General features: G+C 38.4%; 1 protein-coding gene across 5 annotated transcripts in view; it reads right to left on the reverse strand.

Moving 5' to 3' along the window:
• Nucleotides 1-12,045: 12,045 nt before the first annotated feature.
• TAB2 (TGF-beta activated kinase 1 (MAP3K7) binding protein 2) overlaps nt 12,046-23,809 on the reverse strand; it is a 91,096-nt gene continuing 79,332 nt past the window's right edge. For 4 of the 5 annotated variants that reach the window (XM_031667356.1, XM_031667355.1, XM_009205913.4 and 1 more), the window contains one exon: nt 12,052-14,098. In XM_031667356.1, coding sequence (XP_031523216.1) covers nt 13,956-14,098 — 143 coding nt within the window. In that variant the 3' untranslated portion in view covers nt 12,052-13,955. Of the gene's footprint in view, nt 14,099-23,809 lie in introns of all 5 variants that reach the window. The other variant, XM_009205914.3, reaches the window with a different exon arrangement.

Genomic DNA, 23,809 nt, shown 5'->3' on the forward strand with positions numbered 1-23,809 from the left:
TTCCCGGTGAGCAATGTTTTTAACTGAAAATGTTCCCTTGTAATTATGCCTCTGTCTGTATTTGTGCTTTTCTTTTGCTTGACTTCCATTCTGTTTATTCAGCAGTTAAGGGCCATGCCACAGTGATCAGCTGACCGAAGGACAGCCTCGTGATGTGCTTAGAAAGCAAGAAAGTGGAGCCCAAATAAAGAAACCAGACGCGCGGCTTCCCTCCCCAACACAGCAGTTAACGTGGAGAGGAATGATCTTTCTGAGATGCCCTCCACTCTCCCTTTCCTATTAAAGATGGGAGAGAGACAGAGAGAGAGAGAGCGTGAGCGCGAGAGACAGAGAGCGAGAGATCAGATGATCAGATTTAGGAATCCATCCAACCTAAAACAAAGAAAAAAGAAATCATCAGATGTGGCTGAGGTACCACAACTGCAAGACGCTGCTAGTGCAGTATCTGGAGCAGAAGCCGCCGGCCTTCAGGGAGTTGTGGCCCAAAGCTGTTACTTCCCATTTCTCTTTCCACCCCACCTCAACAACAGCAGCAACATCACAGGCAAAATCAGTACCAAGTACTTAAAAGCTAATTTTTATTTCTTTAAAAATTTTTTTTTATTTTTTAGCATTTAGCAACACCCCTTGACTAATGAGTTTCTTTATTATATCACAAAAAGCAGAAGCCAGGAAAAGCATTAAGGTTTTAGGTTTATAGTTTTTTTTAGTAAAGTTCCCTTGCATCTATTTCTTATTTGTTTATTATTAAGACAGGGTCTCAGTCTATCACTCAGGCTGGAGTGCAGTGGCATGATCATGGCTCACTGCAGCTTCAAACTCCCAGGCTCAAGGGATCGTCCCACATTCAACCTCCTGGGCAGCTGGGACGACAGGTGCACCACCACACCTGGCTAATTAAATTTTTTTTTTTTTTTTGTAGAGACGGGGTGCTGCTCACGCTGGTCTCAAACTCCTGGCCTCAAGCAATCCTCCCTTCTTGGCCTCTCAGTGTTGTGGTTATAGGCATGAGCCACCCCACCTGCCTCCCTCTCATTTCAGAATTTTATTTATTCTTCTGGATTTGAACATATGCTACTAAAGAGGGAATCTACAATGAAAATAAAGCAAGACCACTCTCAAAGCACATGGCAGCACATGGAGCAGGGTCTTCAGCATGCACAGGGCCTGACAGCCAGTCCAGGCCCAGGGAAGCCAGGACGGTAGGTGAACACAGGGGTCTTTTTGTCTTGTTCACTGCGGTATCCCCAGAACCCAGGCCAGGCTTGGCACATGGGATGGCACTCTGAGTGAAGCAAATAAAAGTAAGATTTCTAATCAAGGCTTAACTCTGGGAAGCAGAGGTGTCTGATAGTTGTCTGGGATTTGTTAGGCAGCATAAGATGCTACATAGTGAATGTGACCAGAGTTAGTTTTATATAAAAGAGAATCACTGGACATACAGTCAGTCAGCCCTCTGAATCTGTGGGTTCTGCATCTGTGGATCAAACATATTAGGAAGACAAACATATTGGGAAAAAAATACCATAATAGAATATAAGCTGGGTGTGGTGACTCACGTCTGTAATCCCAGCACTTTGGGGGAGGCTGAGGTGGGAGGATTGCTTGAGGCCACGGGTTCGAGACCAGCCAGGGCAGCACAGGGAGACTGCACCACTGCAAAAAATAAAAAAATTAACTGGTGTGGTAGCGTGCACCTGTGGTCCCAGCTACTTGGGAGACTAAGATGGGAGGATCGCTTGAGCTGGGGAAGTCGAAGCTGCAGGGAGCCATGATCATGCTACTGCACTGCAGCCTGGGTGACGGAGCAAGACCCCATCTCAAACAAAACAAAACAAACAAACAAAAAATAAAGGCCAATACAGTATAACAACTATTTACAGAGCATTTCCATTGTATTAGGTATTATGAGTAGTCTAGAGCTGATTTAAAGCGCAGGGGAGGATGGGCATAGGTTATATGCAAATACAACGCCATTTTATATCAGGAACTTGAGCATCCGAGGGTTCGGTATCCATGGAGGTTCTCGAGTAAAACCTCTGTGGATTCCGAGGGATGACTGAATATTTTAATGGAAAAGATACTCGAAAACAGAACTAGAGGTAGGCAGCTCCCTGGAGAACATCTCTTTAATCCAAGCTGTGAGGAGGCCAGAGGCCATGCCTGCAGGACGTCCATCCCTGACGTTGGTATCCCTTTATCGACCATCAAATAGTGGTTGCATGGGAGTGTGGGCACCACTAGGACAAGGCAGCTCTTTCCTCCCTCAAAAGAGTGATCCTCAGCAAGGACCGGAAGACCAAAGTACCAGGATGGCATGGATCTTGGTGTACATATGGCAACATTCACTTGCACGGTCAGTGGGTCACACCGAGCTCCCTGGAAGAAAATGATGACGACACAATGCTCCTAACACAGGGTGACCACAAGCAGTTATCTTTCTTAGCATTAATTCAGTAGTGTTATGGTTGGAGAAGAAAACCATGCAGATATGTGGTGATATATTATAGAGGAACTGGCATATATATTACTAGTATAAAGTGAGTTTTAAATAAAACCGAAGTTAGCAACAGTATGGGTAATGGACTATCACACAGGAGGGCATCTCATAGCTTTGGCTTTAGATACGACGAGGTTCTGTTTCACATCTGATCATTACTAAGGCAGTACCTCGTGGGTAGCTTGCTTTGTGTTCTGCTTTTCCCCTCGTTGGTCTTTCTCATGGATGTAAACACAGTAAACATTTCGTCTCCTAAAGATTTTTAAAAACATTATTTTTATTAATTTTTTTGAGACAGGGTCTCACTCTGTCACATAGGCTGGAGTGCAGTGGTGCAATCTCAGCTCACTGCAGCCTTGACCTCCCCGTTCTTAAGCAATCCTCCTGCCTAAGCCTCCAGAGTAGCTGGGACTACAGGTGTACAGGTACCCCATGCCTGGCTAATTTTTTTTTCTTTTCTTCTTCTTCTTCTTCTTCTTCTTTTTTTTTTTTTTTTGTAGAGATGAGGTCCCACTATGTGGCCCAGGCTGGTATTTGTTCCTTTTTACTGCTGAGTAGCATTCCAATATGTAGACACACCAGCATCTGTTTACCATCCACTGTTGATGAACATTTGGGTGGTTTCCAGTTTTTGGCCATAAACTGCTCTCAACATTTAAGTCTTTATATGGACTGATTTCTTCATTTCTCTTGGGGAAATTATCCCCAAGCTTTTCATGGCTAATTTTTGCCCATTTCATTAAGTACACTCTTACTTGTCCTCCACAGAATATATGTTTTCCATCTTATCTTCCCTAGCTTTTAGCCAAACAAGGTTACCTGCAGATCCCTATACCACCCCTAGAGTTTCTAAACTCCACCATAGCTCACACTGTTTCCTGTGTCTGGAATGTTTCCCCCTCTGTCAGAGTCTCACCCACCATTTGAGTCTCATCTCAAATGCCTCCTTTTCATTAACTGTCCCTGACTCAACCACGAGAAATTGTCTCTCTTCACTGAACTTTGTAGCTTTTTGTATAGCACCTGCCCACAGTTAATCTCATTATTAATAAGTGGTAGTTATGTTCTATAAAGTCTCCACAAACACTGATTTAGCAAAGAGTGAACAGACTTGCTCCTAGGGGAAATGCAGGGTTAGGTTCCCACGAGCCTCTGCCCATGATATTTTCACCAGCCCATGAATACATGACCTTGTTTTATGTGTTTCTGTTTAAAGATACTTTATTAATGAACATTGAACTCATAACCAATGGGGCTACAACTTGCGCATGAACAGTTTTCTAACACGTATTTTCTCGCTAAGGCCCATCCTGGCATTCTTGGGCTTACACTAGACAGCATTTCAGCAATGTTAAGGGCGTTTTAAACTGCAAAATCACCAATAAAAATGCAAAAAACGTATCACTAAATAGACTGCAGAAAGGACACTTGGTTCACAGTACAGGAGCTGACACAAGAGGCAGACCATTGTGTGGCTTGACCTGAGATGGGAATACGAGCATTGGGTGACTGAAATTTGTCACTGTTCTACACATATCTGCAAAGGACTATGAAAGTGCCATGAAAATTTTTAGTGAATAGGCAAATTCACAAATGAATCCACAGATAATGACTGTACTTGCATGCTTACTTCTCCTTTATAAGCTCTAAGATGGTGACTGTCTCCCATGTCATCAAACACACTGCCTGACATGGCAGGAATGTGATATTGAAAAGCATTTGTAGAAAATCATAGAAAAATAAAGATAGATCCTGTCATCAAATTTATAACATAAAATTTGTTGCCCACGTACTATGTGCCAGGCCTAAGCTGGGAGCAGGGTACAAAGCAGTGAAGGAAATGAGAGAATGTGGCTAAGATTAGGAAGACTAGCAAAAGGAGGAAGTAGCAAAGTTGAAATGTGAAATTTTTGAAATATAAAGATGATTCTGCAGATTGAGAGCTGATAAATTACTATCGCTACCTTAGAACAAACTGGAATCAAAGGGACAAGATGACAGCTGACCTAAGGTTTTCAGTGAGTACTACTTATTCTTTACTTGTTTCCAAATTTGGGAGCCCCTTGTTTCTTGTAATGTGAAGCCAGTAGTTACCTGTTAACTGTTAGCATATTAATAATAAACAGTAGATGCTGGGCGCAGTGGCTCACGCCTGTAATCCCAGCACTTTGGGAGGCTGAGGCAGGCAGATCACCTAAGTTCAGGAGTTCAAGACCAGCCTGGCCAACATGGTGAACCCCTGTCTCTACTAAAATACAAAAATTAGCTGGGCATGATGGCAGGTGCCTGTAATCCCAGCTACTCGGGAGGCTGAGACAGGAGAATCGCTTGAACCCGGGAGACAGTGGTTGCAGTGAGCCAAGATTGCGCCACTGCACTCCAGCCTGGGTGGCTGAGCTAGACTCTGTCTCAAAACAAAACAAAACAAAATAAGCAGTAGAAAGGAAAGAGATTGTAGTTAATAGAGTAATACAGGTGGAAGTTTAAAAATCTTTGCTGCGTGTTTTTGTCATTTGATATTGAATATAATCATGTTTTGAGATACTTCATAACAAAAATCACCTATTGTCATTCACTGGAATGGAAATTGCATATATTGCTTCTCATTCATTACCTTAGCAGAGGTTGGTTGTCTGCGTTAGCAAATTGGTGTTCTAAGATTTGTATGCTGTTTTATTACAAAAATAATTTGGCAGTTCAGCAAAAGGGCATGTGAAAGACTTCTGTTAAAAACTAAAAGGTAGTAGTTAAGACTTCAGTTCAGATAATAAAATGTAGGCTTGTTTCATGTCACTCACCATCAGGCAATGTCTTGGTTATCAGACCCAATGGAGTATAACCAGTGGAGTCTCTGCTCTCCACTGCTAATCCTTTAGTCAGAAGCCTGTCTTGTCACCTTTCTTAGGAAAGAAGACAGGATTATTACATACTTTGTATTTAATTTTCTTCTTTCTTTCCTTTTCTCTTGACCAGTGTTCTCCAGAAAAATATTCTCCCATGTCCCTGTGCTTCAATTTTGAGGAAAAAAAAAAGACATTCATTATGTCTAAGAAGAAGCCACTCAAACATTTAGGTCCATGAAAAAGCAAACTTTAAACTTTGAAGTAAAGTTAGATGTAACAGAGGCCTCAGGTTGAAATGCCAATTTCTGAATTTTCCAGAATATCCACAAAGATCTCTACTTCTTCATCCCCCTCTGGCACCACACGGAAGATACCAGAAACATTATTTCTTGGTTTCATTGTTACATTTATGTATCCCAATAGTATGCCTGTGCTTATTTCAGTTTTTCAAATGCAAAGCATTCCAGCTAATTAGGGGGCTGGCCTGGGAACCTACTGCTTGTAATGCTAGTTCTAGGGGAAAATACACACTACATTCAAAATGGCTGTACACATTGGTTAACTTGAATAAATGTTAGAAATTAACTTGGACTTCACGTTAAGTAAGAGTCATTATCATCAAGTCTGGGTGCGGTGGGGCGCGTTTGTAGTCCCAGCTACTTGGGAGGTTGAGGTGGGAGGATAGTTTGAGCCTAGGAGTTCAAGTCCTGGCTGGGCAACATAGTGAAAACCTATCTTAAATAAAAAAAGAATCATCATCAACTACTGACCTTTTGCCACATATGAAGATATTTGCTATGGGGACACAAAGACACACCTGCCCTGACAGTCATACCTTGGAGATATTGCAGGTTTGGTTCCAGACCACCATAATAAGGTGAGTATCACAATACAGTCACATGAATTTTTTGGTTTCCCAGTGCACATAAAATTATGTTTACACTGTACTGCAGCCTATTAAGTGTGCAACAGCATTATGTCTAAAAACAAAATATACATTCCTTAATTAAAAATACTTTACTGCTAAGAAATGTTAACAATCATCTGAGCCTTCAGCAAGTCATAATCTTCTTGCTGGTGGAGGGTCTTGATGGTCGCTGAGCGATCAGGATGGTGGCTGCTGAAGGATGGGGTGACTGGGGCAATTTCTTAAAATAAGACAACAATGAGGCTTGCTGCAGCAACTCTTTCTTTCATGAAAGATTTCTTTGTAGAATGTGTTGCTGTTTGGTAGCATTTTACCCACAGTAAATTGGAATCAATCCTCTCAAACCCTGTGGCTGCTTATTAACTAAGTTCATGTAATATCCTAAATCCTTTGTTGTCATTTCAATAATGTTCACAGCATCTTCGCCAGGAGGAGATTCCATCTCAAGATACCACTTTCTTTGCTCACCCATAAACAGCAACTCCTTATTTGTTCAAGTTTGATCATGACAGTGCAGCAATTCAGTCCCATCTTCACGCTCCACTGTTAATTCTAGTTCTCTTGCTATTTCCACGTCTGCGGTGACTTCCTCCACTGAAGTCTTGAAGCCCTCAAAGTCATCCATGAGGGTTGAAATCAACTTCTTTCAAACTCCTATTAGTGTTGATATTTTGACCTCCTCCCATGAATCACGAATGTTCTTAATGTCATCTAAAATGGGGAATTCTTTCCAGGTTTTCAGTTTACTCTGTCCAGATCCATTAGAGGAATCACTATCAATGGCAGCTACAGCCTTATGAAATGTATTTCTTAAGTGATAAGACTTCAAAGTCTAAATTATTCCTTCATCCACAGGCTGCAAAATGGATACATTAGCAGGCATGAAAACAGTAATCTCCTTGTACATCTCCATCAGAGCTCTTGGGTGACCAAGTGCATTGTCAGTGAACAGTAATATTTTGAAAGAAATTTTTTTTTTTTTTCCTGAGCAGTAAGTCTCAACAGTGGGCTTAAAATAATTCAGTAAACCATGTTATAAACAGATGTGCTGCCATCCAGGCTGTTATTCCATTTCTGGAGCACAGAGAGCGTATATTTAGCATAACTCTTAAGAGCCCTAGGATTTTTGGAATGGTCAATGTGCATTGGCTTCAACTTCAAGTCACCATCTGCATTAGCCCCTAACAAGAGAGTCAGCCTGTCCTTTGAAGCCAGGCATTGATCTCTCTTCTCTAGCTATGAAAGTCCTGGATGGCATCTCGACACCTTCTACCACCTTAAGGCTGTTTCATCTACATGAAAAATCTGTTGTTTCATGTAGCCACATTATCTTAGTTTGATCTTCTGGATAACTTGATGTGGCGTCTACATTGGCACTTACTGCTTCACCTGGCACTTTTATGTTATGAAGATAGCTTCTTTCTGTAAATCTCATGAACCAACTTCTGTTATTGTCACTTTCTTCTGCAGCTTCCTCACTTCTCTCATAGAATTGAAGAGTTAGGGCCTTTCTCTGGATTAAGCCTTGGCCTAAGGGAATGTTGTGGCTGGTCTGCCTTTCTATCCAGATGATTAAAACTCTCCGTATCAGCAATAGGCTGCTTCACTTTCTTATCACTTGTGTTCACTGAAGTAGCACGACTAATTTCCTTTGAGAACTTTTCCTTTGCATTCACAACATGGCTGTTCGGTGCAAGAGGCCTAGCTTTCAGGCTATCTTGGCTTTCAACATGCCTTCCTCACTAAGCTTAACCATTTCTAGTTTTTGATTTAATGTGAAAGATGTGTGACTTTTCCTTTCACTTAAAGTTAGAAGCCACTGTCAGGTTATTAATTGGCCTAATTTCAATACTGTTGTGTCTCAGGGAATAGGAGGCCCAAGGAGAGGGAGAAAGAGAGGGGAATGACTGGTTGGTGAACAGTCAGAACACACACATTGGCTGGGTACAGTGGCTCATGCCTGTAATCCCAGCACTTTGGGAGGCTGAGGCAGGCAGATCATGAGGTCAGGAGATCGAGACCATGTTGGCTAACACGGTGAAACCCTGTCTCTACTAAAAATACAAAAACTTAGCTGGGCGTGGTGGCAAACACCTGTAGTCCCAGCTACTTGGGAGGCCAAGGCAGGAGAATCACTTGAACCAAGGAGGCGCAGGTTGCAGTGCACCGAGATTGCACCACTGCACTCCAGCCTGGCAACAGAGTGAGACTCCGTCCCAAAAACAAACAAAAAAACACATAGTATCAAGTATTGGTTAAGTCTCACACAGACATGGTTCAAATATCAATTAAGCCTTAACGTGGATATGCTTCGTGGTGCCCCAGAACAATTATAACATCAAAGATCACAGATCACAAACCATAACGAATATAACAGTAATGAGAGTTTGAAATATTGTGAGACTCACCAAAACGTAATACAAAAGACACAGAGGTACATGCTGCTGAAAAAAATGGCACCAATAAATTTGCTCAATGCAAGGTTACCTCAATTTGTAAAACCTTCAATTTGTAAAAAACACTTCTGTGAGGTGCAATAAAGTGACACACAATAAAACAATGTATGTCTGTATCTAAGTGGAGAGGTCAAAGTAGCAATGAGTGCCCAGTAGGCAGAAAATATAGCAAGTGCTACGAGAAAAGGTGCAGTTTGGAAAGGTGTCACGATGGTGACCCTTGATCTGATCACTGGAAGTTAAATTTAAGTACAAAGACAAGGCAAATGGCATGGACAAAAGTACACTGGTGGGGAGGTGCAAGGCCTATTAAGGGAAGTGATCAGACCAATTTAGTTTTAAGAGGGCTCTGTTGGAAAGTAATGATCCTGAAGAGACGGGTAAGGAAAAAACAAGTGTTACAAGTAAGCCCAGTGAACAATGGGGAAATAATAAAGATTTCTGAACAGGAGCGTGGGCAGTGTTATTTCTGTAATATACTGTAATCTAGCTGCAGTGTGCAAGGAAAGAGTAAGAACTTGGAATCAATTAGGTCACAGTGTGAAAGGGAAAAAGCCTACCAACAATCCATAGATGAGTTCAAAGGTGAAAATTAAAACAAAAAGAATCTGTAGCCAGGTGCAGTGGCATGCATCTGTAGTCTCAGCTACTTGGAAGGCCAAGGTGGGAGGACAGCTTGAACCCAAGAAGAGGCCAGCCGAGGTAACGCAGCAAGACTTTGTCTCCAAAGAACAAAACCAAAAACCACTGGAAAGCATTTCCATGGTGAAGATATGGCAGTCTTTGTTCACGGCTATGAGGATCAATAAACACTTCTGGAATAAGATCAGTAAGCTGTATTGGTTCCACGTCACGTCAGAGGAAGGCTGCCCTCAGAAGAGGAAGAAGGGAGTAAAGAAGGGAATCCGTAAAGAGCGAGGCACTAGAGAGAAGCGTGCTTTGGGTTCATTTTAGGCTTAAAACAAATATGCAGACATGCAAACACTACAGTAAGTTATTTGTTTATCCTGGAGAAATAATTTGTTATACTCCATCATAAAATGTACATTCTTTAGACAGCTGAACATATAATAGAAATATAAACATACCTGATCTTCAGGTCAGCCTTCCAAAGTTTAATCTTTTCAAAGCTACCTACCTTTGACATTGAGGGAACAATTCAATCTCAGTGATTGAAACATCAAATTCTGATCCATTGAGATGTGCCTAGACCAATTCAGATAGATAGCAAACTTACCTGTTAATACTGTTGAGAGAAAAATACTTCAAAACCCATTCATGTAAAAACACGACCCACTTTTAGGACAACGCAGTTCCTAGTCAAAGAGAAGGGGTTGGCTCAGATGATAGTTTTACATTAATCCTTACAACACCCCTGTGAGGTGGGTTTAGCATTAATCTAATTACCTTGGTTCCACAAGGAGAGGCAATACAAGCAAGGAACTGTGCCAGGATTACAGGGTAAATCCATGAAGACATCTGAAATCACAGCATTTTGGGCCATGAGGATCACTTGAGGTCAGGAATTGAGGCCAGCCTGGCCAACATGGTGAAACCCTTTCTCTACCAAAAATATAAAAAAAATTAGCCAGGCGTGATGGCGTGCGCCTATAATCTCAGCTACTGGGGAGGCTGAGGCAGGATAACTGCTTGAACCCGGGAGGCGGAGGTTGCAGTGAGCCGAGAATGCTCCACTGCACTACAGCCTGGGTGATAGCGTGAGACTCTGTTTCGTTAAAAAAAAAAAAAAAAAAATTGGTTTTCTTAGGCCTTTTCTCTCAGTTGTCTAATTGTATTTTCAGATGGAAGCAATACAAATTAAAATGCAGCTGAGCCATTTCAAGTAAAATGGACATAAAATTGAAGCACCAAAAAAGCTGAAGCCAAAAATATATTCATCTGCCATACAGAAATAGAAGTACTTTGTGATATTATATGGGAAGCTATGCTGATATCCAGCATATAGTTATTAAATCTGGAGCAGTCCCTGGTGCCACTACGTTATTTTCTAGGGCAATATGGCCAACTTCCATTACTCATGGGCTGAATATTTTATCTTTCATTTTTTTTTTTGAGACAGAGCTGTGCTGTTGCCCAGGCTGGAGTGCAGTGGTGCACTCTCGGCTCACTGCAACCTCCACTTCCTGGGTTCAAGCGATTCTTGTGGCTTAGCCTCCAGAGGATCTGGGAGTACAGGTGTGTGCTGCCATGCCTGGCTAATTTTTGTATTTTTAGTAGATGGGGTTTCCCCATGTTGGTCAGGCTGGCCTCAAACTCCTGGCCTCAAGCGATCCACCCACCTTGGCCTCCCAAAGTGCTGGGATTACAGGTGTGAGCCACTGTGCCCAGTCTGAATATTTTATCTCATACTGTTTACCTCTTAAACCTATCCTTGCTCACTAGAATTGCTTGTCAACATTATGTTGGGATAGAGAATACTGGTGACACGTCAGCTAGTTTTGCTATTTACAGCTGCTTTAATAAGTTTAAAGCTAACAATGAGTTTTGGACTACCCGTGCAGCTGATTTTCTGCATAATTTCCCCAATATAAAGTTAATTAATATTAGATCAAAGGCAACACAGGTTGGTCATTTAAACAAAAATTTTGAAAGAAAAATAAAATTTCAAATTTTTTTTCCCATAAATATCCGCAGTGTAACACACATCTTTGTCTAAAGTATTAGTAGTCACAGGAGGCATTTGGCTGACATTTTGTTAATATAAAAATTTTCCTGAGAAGTCTAGTTTACATGAACTGCCAGTTCCTCTACCTCCGAACCCCAAATGACCAACATGTCCAGTCCTCATATTCATTGACAAAGAGTATTTCCTTCCTATTAAAAGATCACTTAAGGAAGACCTTTCTACAACTGCATCACGGCGAGATCAGCAAATGCTAGTTTGTTCTTTTCAGCCTGAGAAAAACACCTGAGTTTTTGTAATTTTTTGAAAACTGTAAATATAAAAGTTCTCTTCAAGAGAAGCACCACCATCCTCATGAACTGCATTACACATCAAGGGACAGAACTAATATTAACGAAGTGTTTACTTCAGGTTAAATGGTCCCATAAATCACATTTGTCTTTAACAATGGGGTAAGTTTTGAAAAATCCAAAGGAAATCAAAGGGAAAGCTATCACAAACTATGAAAAAAGAAGTCTAGGGCAACTGATAAAAATACTCCAAGAAATGCAGCTGAATGTCATAATGTCACAAGGAGACTCTACAGAAGAAGTTTTCTCTGATTTCCATTAATGTTTAAATGATCTGATGTATAAATTATCTCCTGTCCCACAAACTGAAAACAAGTCACAAAATTCACATTAGAATATAAGTTTTTTAATTTTTATAAATAACTTATCTGTTACAAAGATAGTTTACCCAGCTAAATCACAAAACCATCAACTCAAGATATCCAAATTACGTTTTATTAATAAAACAAGTAAAAACTGATTTATCAATCTTCACATAGAACTGCAGATGAAGCTGAAAAACAAGGCCTATTTTTAAAATAAAATGCATCAAACCTAAGGGCTTTGGGTCTACGGTTTAATTACCTAGGATTGTCTTATTTCTTCCCATATACAAAATGCAAAGCCTGAAAGTTAAGGCTCTGACATTCATAGAGATCAACTTTAATAATCCCATTTAAAACACAGCCACTTGCAAACATTTACAGTGGGTGATAGTCTATATTATCTTCCATCCTTTGCTCTATTTCAGCACTTCCCTTAGCCCCATTCTAAGCACTCATATAATTTCATAATTCTGTCCTTTTAAATGCATACTGTTATTTTTTCTTGATTTCATTTAGTTATATACATTCCTGATCATCTGAATATTTATTTTCCTTACAAAAATATATCATCAAAATAAAGAGATGCTTGAGGTTGCTTCAGTGTTCAAGTTTGCTTGTTTTTCTTTTTTTCCAGCTTTTCTTCAGTTGTCCTAAATATGGCTAGCCTTGTTTTATAAATACACATGATACTGTCACCAAGTCAGGATTAGAAATGGACTGCCCCAACAGTAAAGCATTTAAACTTCTCTCCAAAAAAAGGGCTGCAGGTACTGCTGCTGTTGGTGGTTTTGAGACTGTACTTTCCCAATAACAATCGCTTGTGCAAGTTCTGTGGGACACCAAGCAGATGAAGTTTAACCTTGTTGTTCTGTCAGTGGGTTAAAAATATCTTTTGTTTTAAGCTTCCCTGTGGAAGACAAAACACTGTGTTGTGTCACCCACTGCTCAAGTCAGTATTTAATGTGACCTACAGACATCACTTCTGTAATATCATCTGCAATTCACTGTGCAGCATCTCCCTGTCTTCACACAACATTGGAACTCATGAGGGCAAAGTACAGAATAAGTAGAGGAAAGTTATTCTGTGCATAGTTTCATCTCATTAATGCTTTTTTATTTTAAGGCATTGTTCCTCTCAGGTAAGGCGTAAAAAGGGACATGATCGTGCTTAATTACTAAAAGGAAAAAAGAAAATTAGTTAACAAAAGGCTATTACACTATACATATAGAAATATAAGAAAATAATCAAGAAGAAAAGAAATCACTTAAAGCAGACTCGAGAGATCTGTACAGTAGGAAAAGCTTTGGGGGTATTTCACTGCACATTTGTACAGACAATGCATGCTGCTTTCCTTTGCATCTTTAGCCCCTAGATGCTGGCTTCACAGAGTGGAGACGTGTTCAGGGAAGACAAAGACAAGGCCAAGAGTACCACAGATTTCTGAAGTTCTTCCCCTATCCAATGGCACTATGCGGCAGCAAACAGTTCTTAAATAGTTAAACCTTGTTCCTTTTCTTCATGTATGTAGTGTTTCACTGAAAGCTTTACAAATAAAACAAGCTATCATTCTATTCCTTCCTCCTGTCAAAATTCAGTAGTGACATGAGGGGAAAAAAGTAATGGGAACACCTAGGCGTTAACATATTGAGAATTATCCATAATAGGATACTGGTAACACTGTACACAATTAGGCAGTGGGCAACCAAGTCTTTTAGCAGATTACTTTTCATGTGATGAATTTCAACTGCTCATGATATTATACTGAGGTATTATTAGCTCTGTGGACTGACATTTAACATTAGCACAACACCATCTTGTCACACCTTCAATTTGACAAAATCCTATGTAGCAGTGAAACTTTTTCCCGATGACAGACAAGTTTCTTGAAATTTAGATGTGGTTTTAGAGAAGATACAGGGCCATTTGGCTCAGAAATGCCTGGGCATCTCACACTGTTCACAGCGAATTAAGGCTGGATGGTTCAAAAAAGTACAGGCAGTACAATTCCACTGAGCTCCCTCATCATCTTCTGTGTCTTGAGTCTTTGGTGTTTTGATGATGGACCTTTGATCTGTAAGAAAGAAAAGAAATGGTTTTATAAGTAAGAAATCACAAAGTCTAAAAAATTACAGACAACTTTAAACACCATTTGTAGTGCACAGCCTGAGGCAGCTTGCTCCCTAAATGAGGCATCTAGCTGAAACTGACACACATGCTTGATCACTACCAACCTCTATCTAGTTGGCACTTCTCCCTCTGGGAAATACAACATGAACATGATGTAATCACCTCCATATCTCCTTAAAGGAGAAAACAGCATCATTATCTCCAATTTATAGTTGAAGAAAGGGTATCTAATTGCAAAGATTCCCATAATACTACTCAAGATTGTAAAAAGGTGTCCTGCTGCAAAACAATACTGTCACTGCACGTAAGTCTCATTAAAGTTAGAGTTTCGTTTCCCACTGCAGTAGTATTTATATTTGTTTTCTACCAGACAGGGAAGTTTTTTTGTTAATTCATGTTCTCTATCTGCCAAAAATGTAAGCCTTGGATGACACAAATAAAATATAAACTAGTATCTAACGTCTTATCCACAGACTCTGGAGAAGTAAATCTATATAAAAATTTTACCATACTTTATTTTTAAAAATCACATTTGGTATCGTAGAGTAGAAAGAACACTAGAATTTACAGTTGTGAGAATGGAGTTCTGTTCCAGGCTCTGCTACTAATTCCTGAATATTTTGCTCCGTGATCTCAGATAAATCATATACATTGTAGGTCTCTTTGTTTCTTACTTATAAAATAAAGGTCACTGGAGCTCTAAGAGACCAATGTTCTAGAATGTTTATATGGATAGTGGTATCTTAAATACAGAGAATAATTATATTCCTCAAAGATTGTCTCTAACAAGCGATCACATTTATAAAACTACTTTTAAAAATCTGGGTCGCACAATGAAATTACAACAGTATTCCTACAAATTAATTTTGGGAGGTTTAAAGTAAAAGGAGCATGCATTGTTGAATTTTTCTGGTCAAGGTTACTAATTCAAAGCATCAAACCTATGTTAAAACAATGTACATTAATATGCAAATTCTACTTACCCTACTGATATCTTTTCTATTTTAAGAGAGACATTGTAACAAGTAGATAAAAATATAGAAGTCAAATTTTATGACAAATTTTAAATAATTAAATGATATTTGGTACTCTGTATCCCTTTAGCACACCTTTCTTACTCATTATATAGAAATTTTCTTGCTAAGTCCTCAACCTTAGGTGTTGGCTTTCCATTGTCACAATTTTTGCCACATGCACGACTAACTTGAATAGTATCTATACAGTATTTTCCCCAAACTGAATAATTTTAAAACAAACATCGAATTAAGTCTTATCCTAAGTAAAAATATCTAAAAAAAATCAAGGATCTGACAATACCAGTTACTATGCCCAGAAACACATGAAAAGAAATACATTTTAAAAAACTTTGACTTTTTACCATGTAAAATCATTTCACATTCCACATCTGGGAAACATTTTACAGAATAATTGTTTTAATCTGGGGATCCATCCTACTTATTAGAATTTTGGTCTCAGGCATTAGAAAACATTTTCACCTAGCACGTTTTTAGTAAAACCTTGCTGATTCTGTTTAACTGCAAAGGTTAAAATTTTAGGAAGAGTGACCATAAAGAAGTACCTTTTTACACTTCAATGTATTACTAAATGCCAGCATATTTTTCATTATTTAAGTAATATCTAAGGCAATCAATAAGGGATCTACAAATTTTTTTTTTTTAATGAAAAATCTCCAATGTTTTCTTATAAACTCACTTGGTACTTAGAATTATGAATTTTTTTTTTAATTAGAGGTGTTTGGAAACTAAATAACCAAAAAATCGGAAAAAAGGAAATTAGATAACAAATAATGGTCTAAACACATTTAATTTTAGCTGTTAAAAAAATCTCTACATTGTGAAGCAGAACTGACTTCAAGGACTAAATAAATTTCTATTCATGAAGTTAATGTGTATTTTAGCCTTATTGCAAAAAATTATTGATTCCTTATTTCTCCAAAACAGCCGGCATACAAACTTCTATCTTTCATGTAAAAACTTTTAAGTAATGGATGTTTTTATTGGACCTTTCATATTTATTATGGAAAATTTCAAACATATGTAAAAGTAGAGAGGATAGCAAAATGAACATGTACTCATCCTACTTCAACAACTGTCAAGACCAATTTTATTTCACTTATGTGAAATAACAGATTATTATTAATCTGAAGTAACAGATTATGTTGAAGCAAAACAGGAACCTTTTCATACGAAAAAATTCTTATTTTTCAAAAAGAGTAGGAAGATTGTATTCAGGAAACTCATTTAGTGTCTGAAATACACATCTTGCATATTTTTTAAAGAGTTAGCGCTTATACTGCTGTCATCTCTATTGCTTTATTCAATTAACATCCAAATAGCATCTAATCTCTGAACATTTGCTTACTGTGTCAAATGCCTTAATCTCACTCTGATCTTCTGTAATAACTGTTCATTGTATTCTAGCTATATTTAAAAACATTTAAATAAAATACAAGGACAGACCTACGTCTAATTATACATAAAAATGCAGGGGACTGGGTGCGGTGGCTCAAGCCTGTGATCCCAGCACTTTGGGAGGCAGAGGCGGGTGGATCACCTGAGGTCAGGAGTTCGAGACCAGTTTGACCAACATGGAGAAACCCTGTCTCTACGAAAAATACAAAATTAGCTGCGCGCGGTGGCGCATCTGTAGTCCCAGCTACTCATGAGGCTGAGGAAGGAGAATGGCTTGAATCTGGGAGGCAGAGGTTGCAGTGAGCCGAGATCATGCCATTGAACTCCAGCCTGGGCAACAAGAGCTGAAACTTTGTCTCAAAAAAATAAAAAATAAAACCAACAACAAAAAAATGAAATAGAGCACAATAAATGAGAATGTGAAAGGAGAATGTGAAAATTCTTGTAACAAACTGAAGACCAGTAATATACTAGTTCTTCCTTGTTCCCATTTCTTTTTCTTTTCCTGCAATAAAACTTTATTGACAAAAACAGATGGCAGGCTGGATTTGGTCCATGGGTCACTGTTTGCCAGCCGCTCTTCTAAAACCCAATTTAACATGGTATTCCTACCAGTATGTAAGCATGTGAACAACTGCCTGATTCGTAAAATGCTTTTCTCAACCTCTCCTTTTCCTCCCCTATGTAAGGCACTGAATTTCTCAATGACAGTAACTATACACTTTTTTTAGGGTGTCCTGTTCAGCTTCACAGGAAAAATGTACATTTTCCTGTCCACAATTCATACTTTCCTGTTCCTACAAACCATAATGTTTCTTAGGAAGGAAGAAGTAACACAAATAATTTGTATCTCTGAAGACATTTGAAAATATAAACATATGTGGAACAAATTGTAAGTCTGGAGTATTTGTTGCAGCACACTAGTGAGGATGATGTAACCCTATGAGTGCTGACCTGATTCACCATATGACTGCTGACTTCCAGAATTTGTGTGAATGAAAACTGTTGTTTTGCTGTCTTTGTTTTGTCTCCCCCACAACTTTATTGATGTATAGTTGACAGTTAAAAATTGTAAACTGTACAACTTGATGATTTATGTATACACTGTGAAATACTTATTACAGTCAAGTTAATTAACATATTCAGCACCTCATATAGCTTATCTGCCCCCAACCCCACTGTGTTGAGAACACTTAAGATCTCCTTTAGCAAACTTCAGTTATATAATAAACTACTGTTAACTAGTCACACTGTTGTACACTAGATCTTCAGAGTTTGTCTTATATAGTTGAAACTCTGTACCCCTTTGACCACAATCTTTCCATACCCTCTTCTCCCAGCCCCTGGTAACCACCGTTCTGTTCTCTGTTTCTAGGAGTTTGACATTTTTGAATTCTACATATAGGTGAGATCATGCAGTATGTGTCTCTCTCTGGCTTATGTCACTTAGCATGACATCCTCTAGGTTCACCCATGTTATCACAAATGAAAGGATTTCCTTCTTTCTTAAGGCTGAATAAATATTCCACTGTGTGTGTGTTATGTGTATACCGCTCACGTTTACTTTATCCATATACAGACATTTATGTTGTTTTCATATTTTGGCTATTGTGAATAATGCTGAAAGGAACATGAGTGCAGATTATCTCTTTGAGATACTTACTGAATTTCCTTTGGATATATGCTCAGAAGTGAGATTGCTAGATCATAAAATTTTAAAGTTTTTGAACCTCCGTACTGTTTTTCATAATAGCTGCACCAACTTACATTCCCATGAAAGTGTACAAGGGTTCTCTTTTCTCTATGTCCTCATCAATGCTTGTAATCTTTCACCTTTCTCATAGTAACCATTATGATAGGTTTGTAAGATGGTATCCCATTGGGTTTTAATTTGCATTTCCCTGATGATTAGTGAGGTTGAGTACCTTTCAATATACCTGTTGGCTATCTATATACTTTCTTTTGAGAAATGTCTATTCTGGTCCTTTGCCCATTTTAAAATCTGGTTATTGGTTTCTATTACTATTGATTTGCATGAGTTCCTCATACATTTTGAATATAAACCCTTTAGGAGTTACATAGTTTGTGAATATTTTCTCCCTTTCTGAAGGCTGTCTTTTCACTGCTGATTATTTCCTTTGCTGTGTAGATGCATTTTAGTTTAATGTAATCCCACTTGCCTATTTTTGCTTTTGTTGCCTGTGCTTTTTGTGTCATATCCAAAATATTACTGCCTAGACCAGGTCAAGAAGCTTTTCATCTATGTTTTCTTCTAGGAGTTTTATGGTTTCAGTTCTTATGTTTACATTTTTAATTCATTTTGAGTTTATTTTTGTATATGGTGTGAGGTAATGATTCAATTTCATTCATCTGCATGTGAATATCCATTTACTGAAGAGACTATCCTTTCCCCATTGTGTGTTCTTGGCACCCTTGTCAAAGATAAGTTGACCATAGATACATCAATTTATTTCTGGGGTCTCTATTCTGTTCCACTGGTCAATATGTCTGTTTTTATGTCAGTACCATACTGTTTTACTATAACTCTATAATATTTTTAAAAATCAAGGAATGTGAGGTCTCCAGCTCTGTTGTTCTTACTCAAGATTGCTTTGGCTATTCAGGGTTTTTTCTGGTTGCATATAATTTTAGGATTTTTTTCTGTTTCTGTAAAGAATGCCACTGGTATTTTGATAGGGATTACATTGAATCCATAGACTACTTTGGGTAGTAAGGATGTTTTAAGAATATTAATTCTTTCAATCCATGAACACAGGCTATGTTTTTATTTATCTGTGTCTTTAATTTCCTTCATCAACGTTTTACAATTTTCAGTGTATTCCTAAGTACTCTTCTTCTTGCTATTGTTAATGGGATTATTTTCTTGATCTCCTTTGATAGTTCCTTGTGTACAGAAACACAATTGACTTTTGTACATTGTTTTTGTGTCTTGCAGTTTTACTAAATTCAATTATTACTTTTAAAAGTTTTTGGTTGAGTCTTTAGGGTTTTCAACATATATGATCATGTCACCTGCAAACAGAGATAATTTTACTTCCTCCTTTCTGATTTGGATACCTTTATTTTTCTTGTCTAATTGCTCTGGCTAGGTGATATGGTTTGGATGTTTGTCCTCTCCAAATCTCATATTGAAATGTAACCCCCAGTGTTAGAGGTAGGGTTTAGTGGGAGGTGTTTGGGTTGTGGGGGTGGATCCTTCATGAATACCTTGGTGCAGGTTTCTCAATAATGAGATACTGCTCTGAGTTCAAGCAAGATCTGGCTGTTTAAAAGGTGTGGCACCTCCCTCCATCTCGTTCACCATGTGACATGCCTCTGCTTGCTTGCTTCACCTTCTGCCATGAGTAAAAGTTCCCTGAGGCCTCTCCAGAAGCTGAGCAGATGTCGGTGACATGCTTCCTGTACAGAAAGCATGTGGATGTCCGTGACATGCTTCTTGCAGAACTGTGAGTCAATTAAACCTTTGTTCTTTATAAATTACCAAGCCTCAGGTATTCCTTTACAGCAACACAAAAATGGATACTACATTAGAACTCCCTGTCCTACACTGAAAATAAGTGGTAAGAATGGCACCCTTGCTTGTGCCAGATCTCAGTGGGAAAGCTTTCGGTTTTCTCCATTGTTATATTACCTATGGGGTTTTAATATATGGCCTTTATTCTGTTAAGTTCCTTCCATATATATATATATATATATATATATATATATATATATATATTTTTTTTTTTTTTAAGACAAGAGTTTCGCTCCTGTTGCCCAGGCTGGAGTGCAATAGCGTGATTTTGGCTCATCGCAACCTCTGCCTCCCAGATTCAAGTGATTCTCCTGCCTCAGCCACCTGAGTAGCTGGGATTACAGGCACCGGCCGCCATGCCAGGCTAATTTTGTATTTTTAGTAAAGATAGGGTTTCTCCATGTTGGTCAGGCTGGTCCCAAACTCCTGACCTCAGATGATCCACCTGCCTCGGCCTCCCAAGGTGCTGGGATTACAGGCATGAGCCACTGTACCCGGCCTGAGAGTTTTAATTATGAACAATTGCTGAACCTTTTCAAATGCTTTTTATACATCTATTAAGATGACTACATGGTTATTCCTTTCATTTTACTTCAATGTGTGTGCTGTATCACATTAATTGATTTGTGTATGCTGAACCATCCTTAAGTCCCAGGGATAAACCCCACTTGGTCATGGTGTATGGTCCTTTTAATGTGCTGAGTTTGGTTTGCCAGTATTTTACTGAGGATTTTTTGTGTTTATGTTCGCCAGGAATATTGGTCTGTAGTTTTCTTTAGTTGCAGTGTCTTTGTCTGGTTTCGGTACCAGGGTGAGGCTGGTCTCAGAATGAGTTTGGAAGTGGTCCATCTTCTCATTTTTGGGAGAGCTTAAGAAAGGTTGGTATTAATTCTTGTTTGAATGTTGACAGAATTCACTCATAAAGCCATCTGGTTCTAGATGTCTCTTTGTTGGGAGTTTTGTTTGTTTTGTTTTGTTTTGTTTTTTAAATTTCTAAATCCATGCTGGGTGTTTGTTGGGAGATTTTTGATTACTGATTCAATCTCATTTGTTATTGGCCTATTCAGGCTTTCTAATTCTTCTTGATTCAGCTTTAATAGGTGGTACGTTTCTAGGAATGTATCTTTTTTCTAGGTTATCTAGTCTGTTGGCATAAAATTGTTCCTAATATTCCCTTATGATCCTTTTATTTCTGAGGCATCTGTTGTCTCCATTTTCAGTTCTGATTTTGTCTTCTTTTTCTCTCAATTTATCTAGCTAAGGGTTTGTCAATCTTGTTGATTTAAAAAATCACCTCTTAGTTTTACTGACATTTTTCTGTGTTTTTAAATCCTCTATTTTTTGCTGTAATCCTTATTATTTTCTTCATTATGCTAACATTAGGCTTAGCTTGTTGTTCTACTAGTCCCTGGGGTATAAGTGAGATCTTTTTTTTTTAGCGTACGTATTGTCTCTATAAACTTATCTCTCAGTACCGCTTTTGTTGCGTCCCATAGATGCTGGTATGCTGTGTTTTCATTTTTGTCCGAAGATACTGTTAAGATTCCCTTTTGATTTCCTTCTTGACTCAATGATTATTCAAGAGTGTGTTTAAGTTTCCACAAATTTTCTGGTTTTCTTGCTGTTACTGATTTCTAGTTTCATTCCACTGTGGTTAGAAAAAAATACCTGGAATGATTCGTATCTTCTTAGGTTTGTTTAGACTCGTTTTGTGAACTAACATATGATCTATCCTACAGAATGTTCCGTGTGTGCCTGGCAAGAATGTATATTTTTTTTGCTGTTGGCAGAGAGTTCTGTGTTTGCTATATCCACTTGGTTTAGCATTTTGTTCAAACCAGCTGTTTATTTGGTTTCTGTCTGGATATTCTATAATATTGTAAGGGGGGTACTGAAGTCTCCTACTATTGCTGTCAATTTCTGTCTTCAGATCTGTCAATATCTGCTTTACATATTAATGTAGTCTGATGTGGGGTGTGTATATATTTATAATTTTTATATTTTCCTGTTAAATTGATCCTTTTACCATTATATAATAATCCTTGTCTCAACAGTTTGGCTTAAAAATCTATTGTTTCTGATATAGCCACTTTTGATTTCTTTGAGGTACCGTTTATATATAAAATCTTTTTCTATCCCTTCACTTTCTGCCTGTGTCTTTAAATATAAAATGAGTCTCTTGTAGATAGTGTATTATTGGATCCTATTTTTATTTTTCTTATTTCATTTTAAACAAACAGTTTATTTAAACAAGAAGCTTGACTTGAAGGGAAAACCTTCTAGGATTCTTTCTTTTTTTGAGAGTAATTTATCCCTACTTAAAGACGGATTGCCCTACACGTAACAGCTACATACACAAAAGTTATAAAATTGTCCTTGGTTTTACAATGATAAATGAAAAACATTAAAATCCTCCAATTGAACAACGTATATGAGAATTTTTTTTTGTTGTTGTTGTTAAAACAGTAAGAGCAAAATAACTTACTGGAATATAAAGATAGGAGCTGAATGAACATGCCACTAATGGAGAAAGGTGGTATTCTCACAGAATCAGTATTTTTTCCCATCCTGTCTCCACTTGACGTCAATCAAAACATACCATTGGCTGTTTGGTTTGAAGAAAAAAGCAATATGCTTGTGCACATATACCAGTTACGTCATGTATAATAAAGGAATGTGGAAGGGGAAAAAAAGAATAAACTATAGTAGTCAGAATGTGGTGGAACCAAACTGCAGTTTTCTAATTGAGAATGTAATAATCGTGGTCTTTAAAGAACAGCGTTCTGGAGTAAAGAAGCTGTGCAGGTGTGTCTGTTCCACTGATTGACTGGCCATCAAATCAGAATCTGATCTGCTTCATTGACAATCTCTGTCGTTCACAATAGGCTTTCATTAGTTTACTAATTGGTGTATGCCTCTTAATCTTAAATACCACCACAGAATCACCATGTCCCGCCACCTTCAAATTAATATGATCCTTGTTCTCAGTCTTGATTCCTTCTGTGGGCTTTTCGTCAGCCATGGGGAGCATCGGAGTCTCCTCAGCTGCTGCTTCCCAAAAGAAATGGCAAGTCCGCAACTAACGAGCACACAAGCAGCAGCAGGAGCAGCAGGAGGTGACAGTGGTGGATGAGGGAGAGGGTGTGTGCACGTCATGGGCTCCCTCCCCTCCCACTGTGTGCACTAGCAGGAGTTCTTGGGGCCTCCCGTTGGCTGCTGCCAGATCCTGTTTTTAAAATCCATTCATACAAACTCCTTGTGAGTGGTGAGTTTAATCCATTTACAGTTAAGGTAATTACTGATAAGTGAGGACTTACTATTGCCAGTTTGTTGCTTCCTGTCTATTTGACAACTGTTTTGCTCCTCTTTTCCTCTTACTGTCTTCCTTTGTTATTTGATGACATTTAATCATGATTTACTTTGATTGTATTTGGTTATACTCTTCTATTTTAAGTTGATAACAACTTCAATTGCATACAAAAATACTATTGTATCTTTACAACCTCCACCCACCCACACTTATGTGCTCTTGCAGTTTGCTTCTTTTAATACTATATATCCATTAACAAAATTTTACCTTTTAATTAGAGTTGAAAGTAAATTATATACTACAGTTAAGTGTTAATCTCTATATATGTCTATATCTTTACCTTCAGCAGTGATATTTATGCACCTGTTTCCATTTCTA

This window comes from Papio anubis, chromosome 6 (genome assembly GCF_008728515.1).
Source record: "Papio anubis isolate 15944 chromosome 6, Panubis1.0, whole genome shotgun sequence".
In the NCBI taxonomy this organism is placed as follows: Eukaryota; Metazoa; Chordata; class Mammalia; order Primates; family Cercopithecidae; genus Papio; species Papio anubis.